The sequence below is a fragment of the Sylvia atricapilla genome, chromosome 16 (genome assembly GCF_009819655.1).
Source record: "Sylvia atricapilla isolate bSylAtr1 chromosome 16, bSylAtr1.pri, whole genome shotgun sequence".
Classification (NCBI taxonomy): Eukaryota; Metazoa; Chordata; class Aves; order Passeriformes; family Sylviidae; genus Sylvia; species Sylvia atricapilla.
The window spans coordinates 1446098-1464206 of record NC_089155.1 but is presented as its reverse complement, the minus strand read 5'-3'; the positions used below and the strand labels follow the sequence as shown (position 1 = coordinate 1464206).

General features: G+C 40.3%; 1 protein-coding gene across 14 annotated transcripts in view; it reads right to left on the bottom strand.

Annotated features, from left to right (window-relative positions):
- RBM39 (RNA binding motif protein 39) overlaps window positions 1-17583 on the bottom strand; it is a 30379-nt gene extending 12796 nt beyond the window's left edge. For 2 of the 14 annotated variants that reach the window (XR_010744836.1, XR_010744837.1), the window contains exons 1-9: window positions 17276-17583; window positions 14033-14095; window positions 12123-12172; window positions 9036-9230; window positions 4162-4227; window positions 4002-4055; window positions 2459-2576; window positions 1709-1861; window positions 1031-1168 (exon numbers count right to left, since the gene is read on the bottom strand). Coding sequence is in view for 12 of the 14 variants with exons in the window: in XM_066330514.1 (XP_066186611.1) it covers window positions 1031-1168; window positions 1709-1861; window positions 2459-2576; window positions 4002-4055; window positions 4162-4227; window positions 9036-9230; window positions 12123-12172; window positions 14033-14083 (825 nt within the window). In the remaining 2 variants the exon portion in view is untranslated. Of the gene's footprint in view, window positions 1-1030; window positions 1169-1708; window positions 1862-2458; window positions 2577-4001; window positions 4056-4161; window positions 4228-5123; window positions 5379-9035; window positions 9231-12118; window positions 12173-12397; window positions 12797-13736; window positions 13810-14032; window positions 14097-17275 lie in introns of those variants that run through there. The other 12 variants (XM_066330514.1, XM_066330517.1, XM_066330520.1 and 9 more) reach the window with 11 other exon arrangements.
- Between the last annotated feature and the right edge of the window lie 526 nt (window positions 17584-18109).

Below are 18109 nucleotides of genomic sequence, written 5' to 3'. Positions count from 1 at the left end.
TAGTATCGGGAAGGACTGGAGTATATGGAATAAGAAGGAAAGATCTTCACAGGTCTCCATACAAGCCCCCTAAACTACCTTAATCCTACTGCCAGATCTTGATGGAAAAGAAAAAACCCCAAACCACCCTAAGAGCAACCATATGGATTAAATTTAATCAACTGTATCCATTTTCCAGGGTTTTGCACAAGAGATTTAAAGGGAGATGCAGAGAGTCTGAATAAAGCATGTGAAAAACATTGCTACTATTTGTATGAGGCAGAGTTCATATCCAAAGACAGTCAGCAAAAACCTCAAACATTAACAGACTTCTTTCTACCCCTTAAGAAGCATATTCAATATCTAACTTTTCCCCATCTAAATTATATATATCCCAGCACACTAGGGCTAACATATTGTAACTCCACGGGAAACTTCAGGTTTTATCTGCTTACTTCCAGAATTCTCTCCACATAAACTTCATCCTTCTCCATGCTGCATCCTGCTGCCCAAAGCTCAAGAGTGAAAATGGGCCTATGTCAGAATTGTACAGGACACAATGCTAGTTCAAAGTCTTAGTATCAGCTAAAGATGCTGCAAAAAGTCACCAGAAACATATGACAATAGTACTATTTTCAGAGACCTCAGCCCCAGTTCTGTGTTTAGTGCTTTAACCCATGAAATGGGGCTTCCATTCACAATCCTGGAAGGGAAAGGTACTACAAATTGCTGGAGAAGGACACAAGAGAACTGGTCTGGTTCCAAGGATTTCTTCCCCTGTTCTCTTATTTCACGTATTCATTTAATTCTGAACTTTTTAAGGCCTGCCATTCAAATTCACTGGATATCAGCAAAAATCCAAGTTGTCATCTGCTCTCCAACACTACCCACATACCTAAGGCCTGTGGATGCATGGGCAGAGGAGTGCAAGAAAGCCACAAGTGTTTTCTGAGTATGAAGCTGAATTATTTCCAGAAGCTGCCAGTGCTCTACAACGAAGCTAGGGTTTCAAATAAACTACTCTAATGCAACATGCCAAATTAAAGCTTACCCTGCCAAACGGCTCAAAGATTCCTCGAAGCATATCTTCAGTTATGTTGAAATGTAATGATCCCACATAGAGCCTCATAGGACCAGCACTGCCCTTCTGCAGATTATTTGCCATTGCTGCTGCTCTGTTTTTCTCTGCCTAAGAAGAAAATAAAAATTCATCTTTAATAAAAAAATAATAAAAGCCCCTAATGTAAATATCTCTCACACCCAAACTAGAAGATTCACCAAACATGCAGAAGCTGCTGTATGATCTGCAGTCCATTCATCAGACTTGAACATAAAAGCTACAAAACCCAAGACTATGACCAAGTACAGAAACAAGAGATTCCAAAAGCCTTCAAATTTAATACCTTCATGCAGAATTCTGGCTTCTACCTCATCAATTATCTGGAAAGCATACACAATATAGCCTTCTCATCTGTAACACTATTAAGAATTTTTTTACTATTACTTGCTTAAGATCTGTTTTTCCTAATGCCTTTACACAACTTTAAATCACTTTAATTAGCCAGCTATCTATGGGAAATGTAAGTCATTATCACCAGCTTTAATAATCATCCTTGTTAAGGTTTTCCAAACATTCAGTGGTAACAAAAATTTTAAAACATTAAGTTTCTCATCAAGATACAAGAGGCATAACTCTGCATGAACAAAAATGAGGTTTACAATTCCCTACCTGTGATGCCTGTACAATGATAGGTACACCCAGGACTCTCTGTCCAGTCAGTCCTATTGCAAGGGGCACTGAACTAACATCAACAAATTCAACATAAGCAATTCCCTTTGAACGTCTGGAATTTCTATCTGAAATCATTCGCACATCACGAACCTGAAAAGCAAGAACACAGATGAAAATACTTTAAAAGAAAAAAACCTAATGCAGCCTATTTCCCAGACATGTATTAATACTGAGATGTATTTGCCAAGCCAGCAGCTTTAATTCTACAGCAGCATACACCGTTTTTAACAAACATATCCCAGAGGCAAGCTGGCATTAAAGTGGCTGTTTTGTTTTTGTATGTGACAGAACTTGCAGCACTTTAATGCTTTACACCAGAGCCTTACAGCTGATAGAACAAATTAGGTTTTCCCAACTTAGTTACATGAATTTTTGAATTGCACTATAACTGACAGACCTACCTGAAAAAATAAGAAAATTTGAAAAATAAAGTTGTTTGAGTTAGAACTGCATCAACATGTTCTGCCTTACATCACATGAACAATGAACAGAGAAACTACATTTTTGTGTTCAAAGCTTTTAATCATCATTAGCTTTTAGTTCATCATTAATCCCCCTTTGCACAGCTACAGAAAGCTCCAGAAAGCCACACGCTTACAATTCTGAAAAAATACTGAACCTGTACTCAGTTGTACTAGGACAGCTTGAAGTAGAATTCAGAACGATTTTAACCTCCCTATCAATTACCTTCCCTACTGTAGAGAAAAATTCTTCCAGGTCTCTTGGTCGAATTCTTGCAGCCAACTGCATACAGAACACTGTTCGAGCATCCCTCTCTTCAGGGGTAAGATTATCAATAGGTTCTCTGGAAGAAGTGAATTTCAGTTAGAAAATCAACTGAGTTAAGATGACTCATCTCCAGACCACACACGAAACATTAAATAATCAGTACTTCACAGTCTGATGGGAAAAAATATGCCTGCTGCATTTACAAAAAAAAAAAAAAAAAAAAAAAAAAAAAAAAAAAAAAAAAAAAAAAGTGAAGAACCGAAGGGAACACTAAACATTAACATGGTAAGATATAACACGATTGAATACCTTATCTCAACCATGAGCATCCAATATTACTGGAATATTCTATTTTATGTACATAAACTAAACAGAGGTTTAGTTTTGCTACTGTCCAGAACTGGTACCAGCTACCACTATGGAGCTTACATGTTCCTTTTATCAAAAAGATGGAAGGACAAGAACACAAAGGCAAACAGGGTGAACTAGCACAGACCAGCTGCCTGAATTCTCAGACAAGTAGTGGTGATCCAAGCTTTGCCAATTCACATCTTGCATTTACGCAGTCACTTAGGAGCCACTACAGCCACCACATAACACAAGACCGACATCCATGTAAATAGAACTCCCAGCCCTCGTTTCATAGTTTCAGCTTGTTAACCCAGGAAGAAGTATGACTAGTGAATTACTTTGATCCTTGACACATTAAGAACTAGAATAATCTTATCTCAAGACTGAGCTATTAGCTGAAATTAGATATGCCATAATGTCTATTTTAATATTTTAATGTATTAAAACTTTGAATCTAAACAAATCTGACTTGTATTTAAGTACAAGTTACACAAGAAGTAGTATGGTGGATTCCTGGACTAAGTTTCCAGCCATGTAGTATGTATTTTTATTAATATAATCACAGAGATGTTAATCACTGAGAAAACACTATAAAAATTTAAACCTAATTATCTCGGTAAGAATTTGCCAGTCATTGAAAAACAAAATGAGATTGGTTAAATTTAACTACATTGTAGTAAGAGAATAATCTCATTAGCAGCTATCTAAATCCCATTCCTTTAAATGAGAAGCCTAAGAATGGATAAGCAGCTCCAGACTGCAGAGGCATACAGCCTCTCAACAAATAACACAAATAAATACTGGACAGCAAAACTAAGCATTTGTACTTTCCCAATCCATACTCTAGATTATTAGAGTACAATTCAGCAGACAGCTAATTTGAGTTATGATTAATGGGGAAAAGACTGAGAATACAGAAACTCAACAAACAAACAAATCGACTTGTTTTGCAAACTGACATTATTTACAACCTTTTATGACATGGGGAGAAAGCAACATATTGTCAGTGCTCTTCTCACTGGCTTTCTGAATGAATTCCAGCATCACTTATGCGTATAAGCTGGAGAGCAAGTAGTCATACATTACTTCACCATTACTTTTCCAACTTAACTGGACAAAACCAAGCCCAAACACACGAGAAGATACATACCTAACAGGGCTTTTGTCTTTTCTGAAAGGGCTTTTGCTTCTGGAGCGACGTCTGCTAAAAAGAAAGATCAACGAGATTACAACAAAACCTTTCAATATACCACACCTGGTTCTAAATAAAACCTATTAATGATGCAATGAAAAACAGAAAAGTCAAAAACCTTAATTTGATGCTGTGAGGCAGACCAATCTTCCCTCTGATGGCACTGTTGAATTTTGGACCAGAACTACGGCAGAAGAAAAGATAAGACACCTGAGTACTTGAATTCAAGATTTCTGTACACACATTACACTGCAAGTGTTCACCCACCCTTGCCTCTGAACTTGTCAGCATTTCCATTACCAGCACCCACAGCATGCATAAGATTATCAACTAGTTATCAATATATGCAGCACTTCAGACCATAAGGCACAGAATACGATCCTCTCTCACTTTCACCTACATCACAAAATCCCAGAATATGCAGGACCCTTCCATGGGCCGTCAGACATGGCACATTTGTATGTGCAAATTATTCCAAGCTACAGTTAATGTTATAACCATTTTCACCTGTTTTTTTGTCCACGTGCAAGTTCTACATAGTGATACTGCAAAGCATAATATTCAGGGCCTGGAACTCAGCCTCAGAGCTGTATTCCAAGTGGCACTGGCAGAATTACTTACTCAAGTGTAACACTTGAAAAAATCAGAAGTTCCATGAAATTTAAGGTGCCAAGAGCAAACCAAGTGGCTCCTTGCAGACACCTGCAAGGGTCACATTCACTAATGTTGTCTTGGCTCTCACCACTGAAGTGCTGCAAATATGTAAATGAAGCTTCCTAAAAATTCCTAATGGCCATCAAACCACAGAAGCAGTGAACCCAGCAGCCAGCTGTATACAGACACGTAACCACAAAAGGAATCCAATTTCTTGACTGAATCTAATTTAATACTCCAGGCATCACAGAGTCTTTCAGAACAAATTGTAATCTGCCCTGTGCTTCCATGTTAAGGACAGTCCTCTTGCTAGTTACTGAGGCATCCAGGAACTGACTGTGACACAAGCAGTAAGATTCATCCTATTGTGTTCTCCCTGAATTTGATCTCCTGGTAGAGAGTTGTTCAAAAGGCAAAGAACAACACCTGTTAACATTCTTCCTGTATTTCCACCAAGCGCAGAGGCACTGCTGCACAGACTGAATGCTGTGCACTGGGCTTTGGCTTTCCATCTGTACACAATTGATTCTTTCTGCTGTGGCTACAAATTGATGTGTAACACCCTGAAAGACACGGCAGGCTGAAGACATTAAGTAGTCTTTCACTAAATCCATTTGGCCACGCAATTTGTCTGAAAAATGTCTTCTTGCTCCTCAGTGGAGCAGTAATGCTTATAGTTAAACTCAGCATCCACCACAAGGAGGAGGATGCCCATTTTTAAACATGTCAAGACACAGGTGGAAGTAGTGGGCCAAGATCCAAAACCGTGCTGGCCAGGTTAAAGCAAGGGAAATATGGCCCTGTACAACACTGGAAAAAAAATAAAAAAAAGACCATTTAGAAATTACTTATTAAGAGAAGATAGCTACTTATTAAGAGCAAATAAGACATAAAACACAGGCATATGTTGAGATGAGATCACTATTGATCAAAACCAGACTTTTTTGCCTTAAGATAAATTACTCCATTTCTTGTTTAAGTCCAGACAAATTACTGCTGGGAGTGTCCATTCAGGGTCTTCAGTATCTATGGCACAACTGCCAAAAGCTACATCTAGAAATACCGGCACTAATTTCAGAGGCTACCTTCTTATCACACATGGGATTACTTTGCACCTTCACATCATTGTAAAACATGGTGCTCTCCATTTCAGTGCAAATGCAGCCAGACAAACCAATTACAGTGACTCCAGAATACTAACATGCAGACCAACTAAAGGATAATAAATAATTAAGACCACGAGTTTTCAAGGAAATGGTTAAAGAAATATTGTAGGTAAATATTTGTCTAAACCTAATGAATAACATTATTCAATCCAAACACAAACAACTGAGAAGTAACAGTTTTCAAATACATGCACAAAATGGGGAGGGGGGGGAAGGGAAGAAGAAAAAAGGCCAGGGAAAACCCACAACCCACCACAACTCCAAAAATCTCCATTTTTACTCTTGACTAGTACTATCTTATATACAGAACTCCATGGGATCAACACTAAGAAACCCCAGACCACTGAACAGACCAAGCAGAAAGCTGCCTAGGGCAAGGTGAGAGCCCAAGTTACCTTCTCAAAATCCCTTTTCAACAGTATTCTCCCCTGTGTTTTTTTAAGGAGACTTGCTTGTAAAGCTATAGGTGTCAAGTAAGAGTTTCTTCTTTGTTTCCATTGCCTCTACAATTGTTGCCCAGTTCCTGCTAACCTGTATAGAAGCACCATGTCACAAGCCATTAATCTCTACGTCCAGGAGTTAACTTCTTTGTAAGCCAAAGTCCCACGTGCAGCCAAAGTACACACTTGCACAAAACCTACATGATGCCACTTGGCCCAACAATTAATTGTCAGGTCAGATGACAGCCAGCAAATTATCAGCTTTTATGTGCTCATTCACATTCAAAAATTTGACAAAATAATGTTGGACAAGGCAAACTTTGACTAACAAAGTCCAGGAGAATCTCAAGAAACTTTCAGTCATCATTGTAATAAACCTGTTTTCCTAACAGCTTTGTCTAAATTCTTGGTTTCAGAACAGAAATAGAATGGTCTAAATGACTTCTACTGTACGTTAGCAGCATGTGGGATTTGCCTGACAGATGTCTAAGCAAGACCACTCAGTCAAGTTCTTTCTCCTAAGAGACCTTAAGATACAGCTATGCAACATTCAAGGGACAACATATGTGAAAATAACATGAGAAAAAAACCCTGTGAACACTAAGCAGTGCAAACCATTCACAGCATTTAACCACAATTTCAAGCCTAAATTTAGAAACTCCAAGTTTTCAGGCTCTCTCTAGCACTCTTTTCTCCTTTTCCTTCAGAATTACCTATAATAAATTTTTTTCTCACTATTGTTGAGATGCCTCCTAATTGCTTCCAGCCGCAAGACATTTCAGTTTACAGATATCAGCTTGAAAATGAGCCTTTATAAAGCTCATGAGAAAGATCACAAGGAGGAGGAAGAATAAAAAATAAGATCAAATAGAAGCCATAAAGCAATTTGATCTAGATGCTGCAATCAGCTACAACTCTGTCAGCAGTAACTCCAATCCCGAACCACCGGAATAGTCTCACACGGAGAGATTCCAGAAATAACTCTCCAGCCAGAAAGAGTACTGCAGCAGTCAGTGTCAGGATAGCAAAAAAGACCCCTTGCAACAACTTACCTTTCTGGCATAACGTATCTCAATTCCTTAAAACAGGCATGAGTTATTGTAGTAATATCAATACTTTCAATCTCTACTTGCGGAAATTATTCTGGAAGACCAGAACACTGGAACTCCCAAATTTCTCCAGGTGAAAAACCTTCTCACCCAGTGACAACAAGAAAAATGAAGAATAAAACCCTCCAACACAGCTGGAAGCATGCAGCATCCCAACTACAAGATGATGCAAAGGACATTCTCTCTACACAACACTGCACTGGAGGGAAGGAGACCAGCAGACTCCACATACACAAGGCTGAAGTTCTTGATCAAGGTCTTCCGTCCCTTGAGCCACAACAATTGCGCCTGCATAACCCAACCAGCTACTGTAATCTTACACGTGCAGAGGAGTTCTAGGAAAACAACTCTGCGCTGCTCAAATCTTTACAGCTGAAGCCCAGAGCAGTGTACAGAGGCTCTGATACTCAAGACAAAGGAAAAGCAGGGCTGATATATTATGATCCCCACATACACAGGACTGATGATGCACAGGATGCTACTGCAACTTAGAGGACCCAGGAACTGAAATGGGTTTTCTTTACAAAAATGCCAACATTCAGGTGACTTAGCACAAAATGAGATCCTGAGACCTCGGGAAATTTTGTTTGCAGTCCACGAGTACAAAAAGCCCCAAGAAAAACATCTACGTGCACAAAATTGCAGAAGCCTACAGTTTATAAGAAGGTAAACACTGTCTGCTCAAACGTCTTGAGATATTTCTCTCATGGATGGCATTACATGTCATGATTAAAAAACTACATCCTTTACAAATGCCTTCTTTTTACATGAACTTGCATTCCAAGATTTGACAATGGTTGAGAGGAGACCCAGACAACAGCAGAGACAAAGACCAGACTCAGGTAATCAATGACAGTCAAGCATACCAGCCTAGCTCTCACTGTGCTTCTGCAGAAAGAGGCAATGGGAAGCAAAGGGGAGAGCTGCAGTACAAACAATCAGAAAGGATAGTGATGAAAAAAATATTTTGAGAATTGATTTACAAATACCTGGAATTACCTATTGCTGAAGTTCTATCAAGCTAAATATCTCAGAGGAACAAAAGAATTCTTGTCAGCATCTAAACAAGTCTGAGAAAAAAGCAGGGCAAATATGCAACACATGGGCACTGCTAACACAAGATGCTCCCCAGTCTGGATGCATGAACATGGAGTATGTTTGTGTGAATGCCCATTTATGGAGTTAATGTTCAAGAACAGCAAGATAGTAAAAATCTTTAGTAATAAAAAAAAAAAATAAAAGGGGGAGTATGACCCTGTAACCAAATAAACAGACTACTACTAAATTTCTGACAGTTAAACCATCAAGTTCATATACTTCAAGTAGTTGAGACATGGAGAGAATTTGGTTGTTACACTGATTTTGTGATAAAATCTGTTCTCCAGTCAGCAGTACACGTCCTTTCACTTGCTTTTCCATCTGTGTTTGGCTAAGAATTAAACTAGAAGATGAATATCTCCCTCCTCCACCTTTTCACTCTGTATTTATTGACATTCTTCAAACTTAACCTCTCACCTTCTTTGAATGATAATATTGACCCATCTAGAAAGCAGAGAGCAAAACTTTAACCTTCCATATTGTAACACTGAAGCAGCACATAAGCAATTCTGAACAAAAACCTACTAGGGACTTCTATAGCGGCCTCTGAATCTGCGATCTCTGCTCCTAGATCGGCTGCGTCTGCGTTCCTTGCTTCTGCTCCGTTTCCTTTCCCGACTTCTGCTCTTTTTCCGTTCCCGATCTCGGCTCCGTTTGCGTTCCTTGCTTCTGCTCCTCTTTCTGTCATGGCTTCGACTTCGGCTCTTGCTCTTTTTTCTCCTGGCAAAAAAAAAGTGCAACTTCAGTTACACACATAATTCAGTGTTATTTACCCCACATTCCAGTTCCTCTGATGTCACAGACACTAACAGGAAAAGCTTCTACCTGTTGGTATCTATAGTTTTTTTTGTTAAATGAGTGGCCAAATGAGTCAGCAATCTTCTATCGTAAGTCACATGAAGTCTGTAATAGCACATTTTTATTTTACATTTTTTAATTGCTAGAGAATGCTTCCAGAAGTGTAAATGGACTAAAAACTCATTTCCCGTGTTAGACTAGTACATGGCAGTTGCAGTACTTCATGCGCCATTCAAACACACTTTAAACACAGCTTCATGATTCTAAGAATAAATTATTTAGCAAAGTAAAACAAAACACAACAAAAATAGAAAGGAAGAGGCAAGTCTGGGAGAAAGGAAGGTTGCTTCCCCTTAATATGCCCTGGCAATGATCTTGACATGCTGATTAAGAGTTTTGCTTCCTACTTGCTACCCTCACTCATAAGCCACCTGCTTTTTTAAGTCTATGGCTGTTACCGGTTTGGGGCAAACCGCAGATTTTTGTAACTTCACCAACTTACTTAGAAAATTTAATCTTCTAAAACCTGTATGTTAATTATATCCCATATTTGAAAAACAGTGAGCAACTGTTCCATTATAGCATTTGCATTGTTTACAATTTTTCTCCTCCATCTCAGCCTCAGACAACCAAAGCTAAGCATCTCCTAGTTTCTAAAATATATCTGCAAGTATACATAAGACACATGTTAAACAGATGCTCAAGCTATTACCTAAGACAGCAAAATAATCAGCTTTGCTGCTAAACTTCTGAAGTTCAAAACATCCTTTGTCATTGATTTTTTTCCTCTTCCTCCTTTTGGGCCTTCTGATTCCATATCTATCATCTTTTTTTAACATGACCACTCATACTCTTAAAAACTCTTTAAAAAAAAGGGCATGTGGATCAGAAAAAGTTCATCCTTGTGGCTATGTATAAACTAAAACTTCTAGTTAGTTTCAACTTCTGAAGTAAAAAAATCTCTCACTTGCCTTATCTAACTGAGCCTAATTACTAATAGCTTTTGCTCTCCAATGTCTACCCAGGAAGACCCATTCAAACTATCTTAGTATTCATCTTTATAGACAGATACTTTACAATTACATTTTAAACACTAGAACATTTAATTTTTTTCTTATTTGTGATAGTCCATTAGTTTTTTTTAATATTTCTGTATGGACACAGAAGCTGCTGCATCAAAACCTGATATTCAGAAGCTTCACAATTTCTGATAGTCTCTATTTCTGGGTGGTGCCATCAGCATCACTTAACCACACTTCCTAAGTCCTGCAGTTTGTGATGGTTAGGCTCATGTTGTCCCTCTCCTCTAGGATCCATATTTTACCAACATTTCCTCAAGATAAAACTCTACAACATTCACTATTAAAATAGCTCTGAGAAACACTCCCTGGAGCTCACTATACTGGCCAGTACCATTAACTGCAGCCACTCTTCACCAATGACAGCAGTTATTCCCTATCCAACAGAGTGAACCTGCTTTGCAGGGAAGGACTCCCACCAGTCCAGATCCATGCTCTGCCTTCAAATCATGATTGAGCTGGACCTACAGAACAGACATCTAGTAAAAACGCAGATCCTTAATTCTTCTAATCAATTAAATGGAGATGTAAATATGATTTGACAATTACTGAATGCTACACGTTCTTTTTCCAAGTTTTTGATGTTTGCTGTGGATTTTCCTGACAGTTTGAATCTTATTTCAGTATTTGCCCAACTGAAGGAGATAAAAAAATGCCATTTCGACCCAATTTGATTGTTTTAAAGCGAAGCAAGAAGTCTTGCAAACTCTACATACACCTTTGTCTTCAGCAACAGAGTACACTATCACACATCACAAACAAAGTACTTCTTAAAAGATTATGGAGGACAAGAACTGTATCAAAATTAACTTCTAGGGCTTAAAAATATTGATAGCAGCTGCTTTTGATGGGGTTTTAGAGGTCTCAGTATTTCGCATGAAAATTATTTTCATGGTATTATTTGGAACACAAGTAAAAGGTACAATCAATTTTGGATAATTTGATTCCAACCCAAGTCTGACTTTGGAATGGGATTTATAATCTCCCAAATATTTATAGATCTGAGAAGAAACTTTCTTCGGAGTCCTTCAGCACGTCATCTGTATGATTTCAGAAGGTGACAACAGCATTAATTCTGACTTCGGTGCACTTCTCTAATACACAGCTAACTTGTTACTGTTTAGTCAACTATCAGCTTTGTAACTGTTCTTTTTACATCAATTACCTCTTCACCAAATGATGCTTGTAAGATAAGGAATTTATTTTACAGACTTAATTTTTTTTTTGTATCAGCAGGTGTTCACACCCTGGAATTACACTTGCTGAACAAGGTGAGCTTGTACTCTTGTCTTTAAAAAACTTTGTATTATAAATTCCGAAGTTTTCAAAAGGCAGCGATGCAGAGAATAGAACAAGGTGATTCAACACCCTAAACCTTTTCAAGAAAGCACTAGTCTCTTCAACTGCTTTAAACTGCTCCAAATCACAATTCTACAACAAATAATTTTTAAAATGCAAAATCTATTGCAGGTAAAGTAACAAAAAGAATTTAAATATGCTGAACACACCAAGTGTCTATTTTATCTGATGCTACATGAATGTTTCCGCAATTTTGATCACACCAGTTGCAAAGCGTATTAACTACACTCGCAAACAAAACAAAATTTCCAAATTGCTGCAACTGCAAATACCAAGCTTTTTCAAATTATTTCCTTAAACACTACTGACATGGAATCACAAGTCCACAAAAATCAGCAGCCTCCACCCAAATGTAGAAAACTGAGAAAATACTTACTTCTTGCTGCGCTCCTCATGGCCATTGGCACTGCTCAGTTTGTTCTCATCCTAAGCAGGGTTGATAGAAGAACATCGTGAGGACGAAGCGGAAATATTTCAAGTGGTCAAAGGGTAATGGGAATAGGAATAAGAAAATAAAAAAAAAAACAAAAATTTTAATACTAAATTACTTGCTTACAGTTTAATGTGGAAAGCTTTAAAAATTTAGGTAGGCGTATTTAACCACTTTGCTGCTTAAATTTAAGTCATACAATTACAAAACACAAGACTTACATCATTAAAAAGTGTGCATTAAATTGTAGATACTTCCTTACATGGTTTAGAGAGCAAGTTATCCTGTAGAATTCAGCACTCAAGTGGCTAAATGTTATCTCTATAAAATTTAAGAGGAAGTCTGAGGTGTTTGCGAGCCCCTCTGATTAGTACCAAGGCTACATCTCTGCCTAAGCCCCGTGGCTACACTAGCAGCCAGCCACTATGGATTTCCTGTGACCGATGCCATTCCCGAGATCTTCGCTCATTTTCGTTGAAGGGTTGTAAGAGCTTGATGTCACCTCTGTCACACATCTCGCCCTGAAGCAAACAGGGATTCACACTGCTTTAGTAACGTTGACTCCCAAGAAAGCCATCAATAATCCACCAGTCCAGCCTAAACATTCCCTATTTCCATACCTGTTTACATGGAAAATATCCATGTTAAGCCAGGACACAAGAATTTTAACACAACAGTTCACAAATATCTCTTCAAGATGTAAATGTAATTGCTAAATATTACATAAACTAAATACACCACTTTAAACTTACAAATGCTCATCCAAAATTCACCACATGGTTGTAATAAAGACTGCAAAACAGACTAACAATAGCCACTACATAACTTATATACTGGCTTTACAGTGTAATCACATTAGTTACATCAAAAATACAATTCCTAGGCAACTTAAACTTCTATACATTTCTTTCAAAACGGGTGCTAAATCATGCAGTCTGTTAACACTTCACCACCACCTGGTGGAAAACAAAAAAAGACAGTATTCATTTGCTGCTGGTTTAAGTGAAAGACATCACTAAGCTAATTAATAAAAATTTACAGAAAAATTTGCATTTCCTAATTAAACAACTAGGACAGAAGGATACAAGAGCTTGTATTAGAATGACACTGCAGACTGTGATACTGTCTTTTACTTGCTAAGAACATTCTATTCAGGGATCCAAGAATTTCTGTAAAATTGTTCACTCAGCAATTGATTTTCATCTGCCCTGTTGAAAGATTAACCGCCAGCAACCTTCTGCATTAAAAGCAAGTCCCACTCTTCTCACACTGAGCAGACTGTTCAAATATTTACTTGCCATGGGACTGGTGAAAAGGTTATTCTTGGAACCCTGCTGTTTTTCCAAATCACTGCATTCACCTTGTTGCTATACCAAACTAGACTTCACAATTTTAGAGGAAAAGTTTAAGGATTTTGGTTTCTGGGGTTTGTTTTGGTTTTGTTCTGGTTTTGTTTAGTTGGTTTTTGGGTGGATTTCTTTTGTTTTGTTTTGATTGTGTTTGGTGGATTTTTTTTTACCTAGGGGACCACGGTACAGCGATACGTCACTCAATTACTACCTTATGATTGACAGTTCACACTGGAATCAAAGGTGAATTCATGGGAGTAGAGGTGAGATATCGTTAGGCAAGTCTACAAAGAGAGATAGATGGGCATTTATTCATCACGCTGAAGTGAAACTACTGCACAACATAATTACATTAACAGTATATATTAACTTGAAAGTTACATGTAATGTATGTCCAATAAGATAAATCATGAGGGCTCCAGGGATGTTAGTTTACAGTTCAGCAGTAGTTTCATGAATAATGCTAAATTAAGGTAAACAGGACCTCACTGACATATTTTTTCTCACCTTCTTGTAAGGAGCTTCAAGCATTGCTTCAATATCAATATCATCGGCCATTTTTCAGGACACCTGAAAGAAGCAAATTCCACCTGAGTCAGAAAACACCCTTACACTTCATATTCCAAAAGCTTTTATTTAAGCAGTCATTGCTGCATTGGCTCAAATTCACACAACGGTGCTTCAGTAGATACTTCCCAAAAACTGGAATGAAGTTTTGTCCAGTGAAATGATAATAAATGTGTGCAAAGTAATTACAGCTGCAAACAACAAAGTGTGATTGAACACCATTAGTCAGAGGAAACCCCAGAGGTATTCCGTCAATTTCTTTCAAAACAAAGAGGACAGCATATTTATGACACAGAAACACAGCTCTGGTGGCCATCTTGAGAAGTGCTAGAGCTTCACCAAAGGACACCGAATCAGGCAAACCTATTCACAGGTCCTAGCCTTTGCCACCATCATATACCAATCCCAGCATGTGGACATCATGGTGCTTTAACAAAGGCTGCCTCATGCATAACAAGGCATCACAGGAAAATGGATAAAATCCCAGCACTAAGAGCTACTAAAGCATGTAAAAAGTCCATCCAGTATGGAACTTCAGGTCTCAAAACAAAAAGATCAACCACACCAGGTAACACTTGAGACCACAGACATTTTGGTTTTAGCTGCCCCTCTTATATTCCAATTTCAAGCTCTTACATAATTTTATGTTCCCTATACTCTGAATCACTTTGACACTTTATTTCTTCTCCCTATGCAGCTTTGCTGTTAAACACCTCTCAAGACTCTTGGCATTAAACTTATATATTCAACTTTCTCAAATCTCTTAGTGGAAGTTGTTTTGTTTTTGTGGGGTTTTTTTGGGTTTTTTTCTTAAGAGCAAGAATGGCCAGTCCTCAAGATCCAAGTCTTACAGCCCAACACTTAAGATTTGCATGTGCACAATGAAATGGCTTTTTAATCATACAGGTTAGTTCTTGCACCTTGTCTACTGGCACTGCTGCAGAACTGTGCTATCCAAAGCCCTGGGCAGAATAATGAAAATGCTCCAACACATCAAGACCCTTTACACTGGTCACTTATAATGTCATAACTGACACTGCTTTACAGAGCTGAAGCACATCTGACCCTGGCTCAGGTATACATTATAGTATAAAACACCATCCTCAAGCAGGATCACAGCACTGGCAGTACACACTCAATTACTTAACTGAGGCACACTAACCTCATTTTCAAATTATTACCTGTTGGGCTATAGTGCTATCACTTACAGATATGACCATCCTTCGTTAAAGTGTAATGGTTAAATTTTATTTTTTACACAGTATTTATATTCAGCTTCTCAAGCCAACTACATACATGTGATTTAATTCACAGCTGTTCTACCAGTATATAGTATAAATAATACATCAGTATAATCAAGGGCCATGAAAAAGGCAAATCCAGAAGTCTACAAAAATTCCCACCAGTGACAATTCTCACCCAAAACTACATTTTCAGATGTGTAATTTAGCCAACATATCCAGCTACACTTAGGGAGGAATTCAACCTAAAGAGGGGTGGCTGTAATAGGGATCATCAAATCCTGAATGGCATGGAAAAGTGCAGAGGGAATAACTACTACTGCATTGACCCAAACACTAAGTGAATGAACTACCACACAGTGGATTCAAAACAATGGTCATTATTCACAAAGCATTTAGCCATTGAATTGAATTCACTGTTGAAGGGCACTGAGGATGCTAACAAAGAAAAAGAAGCACATGCACTGTTTAAAAGGAAAAAAAAAAAAAAAAAAAAAAAAAAAAAAAAAAAAAAAAAAAAAAAAAAAAAAACATAAAAGTTTAAAGAGAATGGTTTGCATTAAACAAAGGCATGCCTCGTGACGCTGAACCACAGCTGACAACTAAGCGCACACAGAAAGAACTATCAATGTGTGACTTCGCTGTTCGTTCTTTTTTTGGCATTTACTGCTGGCCACCATGACTGACAATTTCCTGAGCTGCATGGACCTTTGGCCTCACCTCAGCAATCTCTACCCTTTGTACTCTTTACACTTCCACTAGGACAACACCACGTTATCAGAGTACCTTCTCTCTACGTGCAACACAGTCTTGTTACCAGCCCTGCAATGCATACATGTAATGCACATAATGCTACACATGAAGCTGAAACTATTAAAAAAAAAAACACCACAAATGAAAGCTCATAATAATTTCAAACTACTAGAAGCCCTAACGGATTTTCAAGTATCTTTCATTAAACACCGACGCTCCAAATAATTTTCCTAAAGGCCTTTCAGCTTTCTCAAAAAGGCTACGTATGACAAACTTGTTTGTAGAGAGGGAAAAAACAACAACAAAAAATCCCAAACCACCAAAACAAAAAAGGAACTAACTACACTTGGAACTTTGTGGATCTACAGAAAACGTAAAGGGACAGAATATTCACGGCAACTGAGCTAGTCACGATTTTGAAAGAAAACACTCTCTTTGTGCCGCACTACATACAATAAAAGGAATTTAAAAAGGGTCTCGTTCTCAAAATTACTTGTTCTAGAAATCTCGTGAATGACAATTCGACACGTTTTGCATGCAGCGTCCTGAAAAAGCATCAGAAAACTTTAAAGGGGACTCCGACGCCTCAGAACGGAAGCTCGCCTCTCAGCAGGACCCATCCATCTGCGGGTAGGTCCCCAGCCAGACTTCTCACATGTTCCCGACACGATCGAGCGGAGCGAATTCGGTTTCCCAGAAACAGTGATGCGCAGCGCTGCCTGCCCCACCGTGGCTACCCTAACACCTCGCTCCTTCCAAAGGCCTCCCACTCCCCGCCCGCCCGCGACGGCCGGCGCTGCCCCACCTCCACCACTTTCCGCCCCGTCTTCCAGCGCGGACAACCCCACACAAACCCACAGCCGCTCCCACCCGGTCTCTCCGCACAGCGCCATCGCGGGAAGAGACGAGGGCTGGAGCGGGGGGAGCTGGGGCGGGGCAGCGCCGTGCCGAGGGCAGCCGGGCCTGCCCGCGACGTGGCCAGGCCACGGGAACAAACGAAACGCACAGGGCTGGGCCGCGGGGCGGGGATGGCAGGGCGCTCTGGCCCCGGTGAGGAGCAGAGCGGCCCCGCGGGCACGGCCGAGGCGGCCACGGCAGCTGGAGGGACGCAGACGCCCAGGCCGCAGCACTCCCCGGACCAAGCTGTTGCTCACCCGGCGGTGAGGCCCAGGGCCCACCGACAAGTTACCTGCGCCGCGGGCAGTGCGATCCTCGCTAGGGCCCCGAAGTCCGGCAGCGGCGGCTCCGGCGTCACTGCGCTGGCGGTAGGGACTGGGCCCGAGGGCTCAAGTACCTTCTTCAGGCGTCCAAATCTTAAATGGACGGCGGCGCTCAGGCAGCCCCGGGGAGCGGGCGACGAGGGGCGGCGCGGCCGTCAGTCGATCCCAGTATCGGTCCGGCCCCGTCTATGGCTCGGCGGCTACTCCCGAAATGGCGCCCGGCCGCTCGCGGATCCGCGCACGGCACGGGGGCGACCAACGCACCGCGCAGGGGCTCTCGCGAGACACCCGAGCAAACAAGCCCCTACACGCCCGTGCTCGCCGTCTCTCGCGAGGTGTCGCGCCCGGAAGTAGTGGCTCAAATGGTCGCGAGATTTGAATAGACAGGTGGCCTTATCACGGGCCTTTGCGGTCTCGCGAGGGCTTGCACGCCTGCCTGAAGGGGTCGAGGGCCGGGGGGTCCAATCTGAGGCTTTTATGGTGGGGCTGCGCCTGCCTTCGGGGCCTGGGGCCCAGCGCGACCGCCGCGGTAGTCCCGCGGCGCGGGTGCCTGCGGGCTTGTGGAACTCCCGTGCGTTTGGAGTACCTGTTCCTTTCCTGGCTCTGGAAGAGCTGTGTCCCAGATCCTTCAGGACATTTTGAGCCCCATGCCGAGGCCTTGTCATAGGCACTTGCTTTCCCGCAAACTAAAGTGGATTAGGTTATGGAGTGGACAGGAGGGTTAAGTTACTGTGTTCCTTCACCAAAAATTGTGCTGACGTGATCATTTAATGAAATGAATAAAATGTAAGAAGCTCCCATTT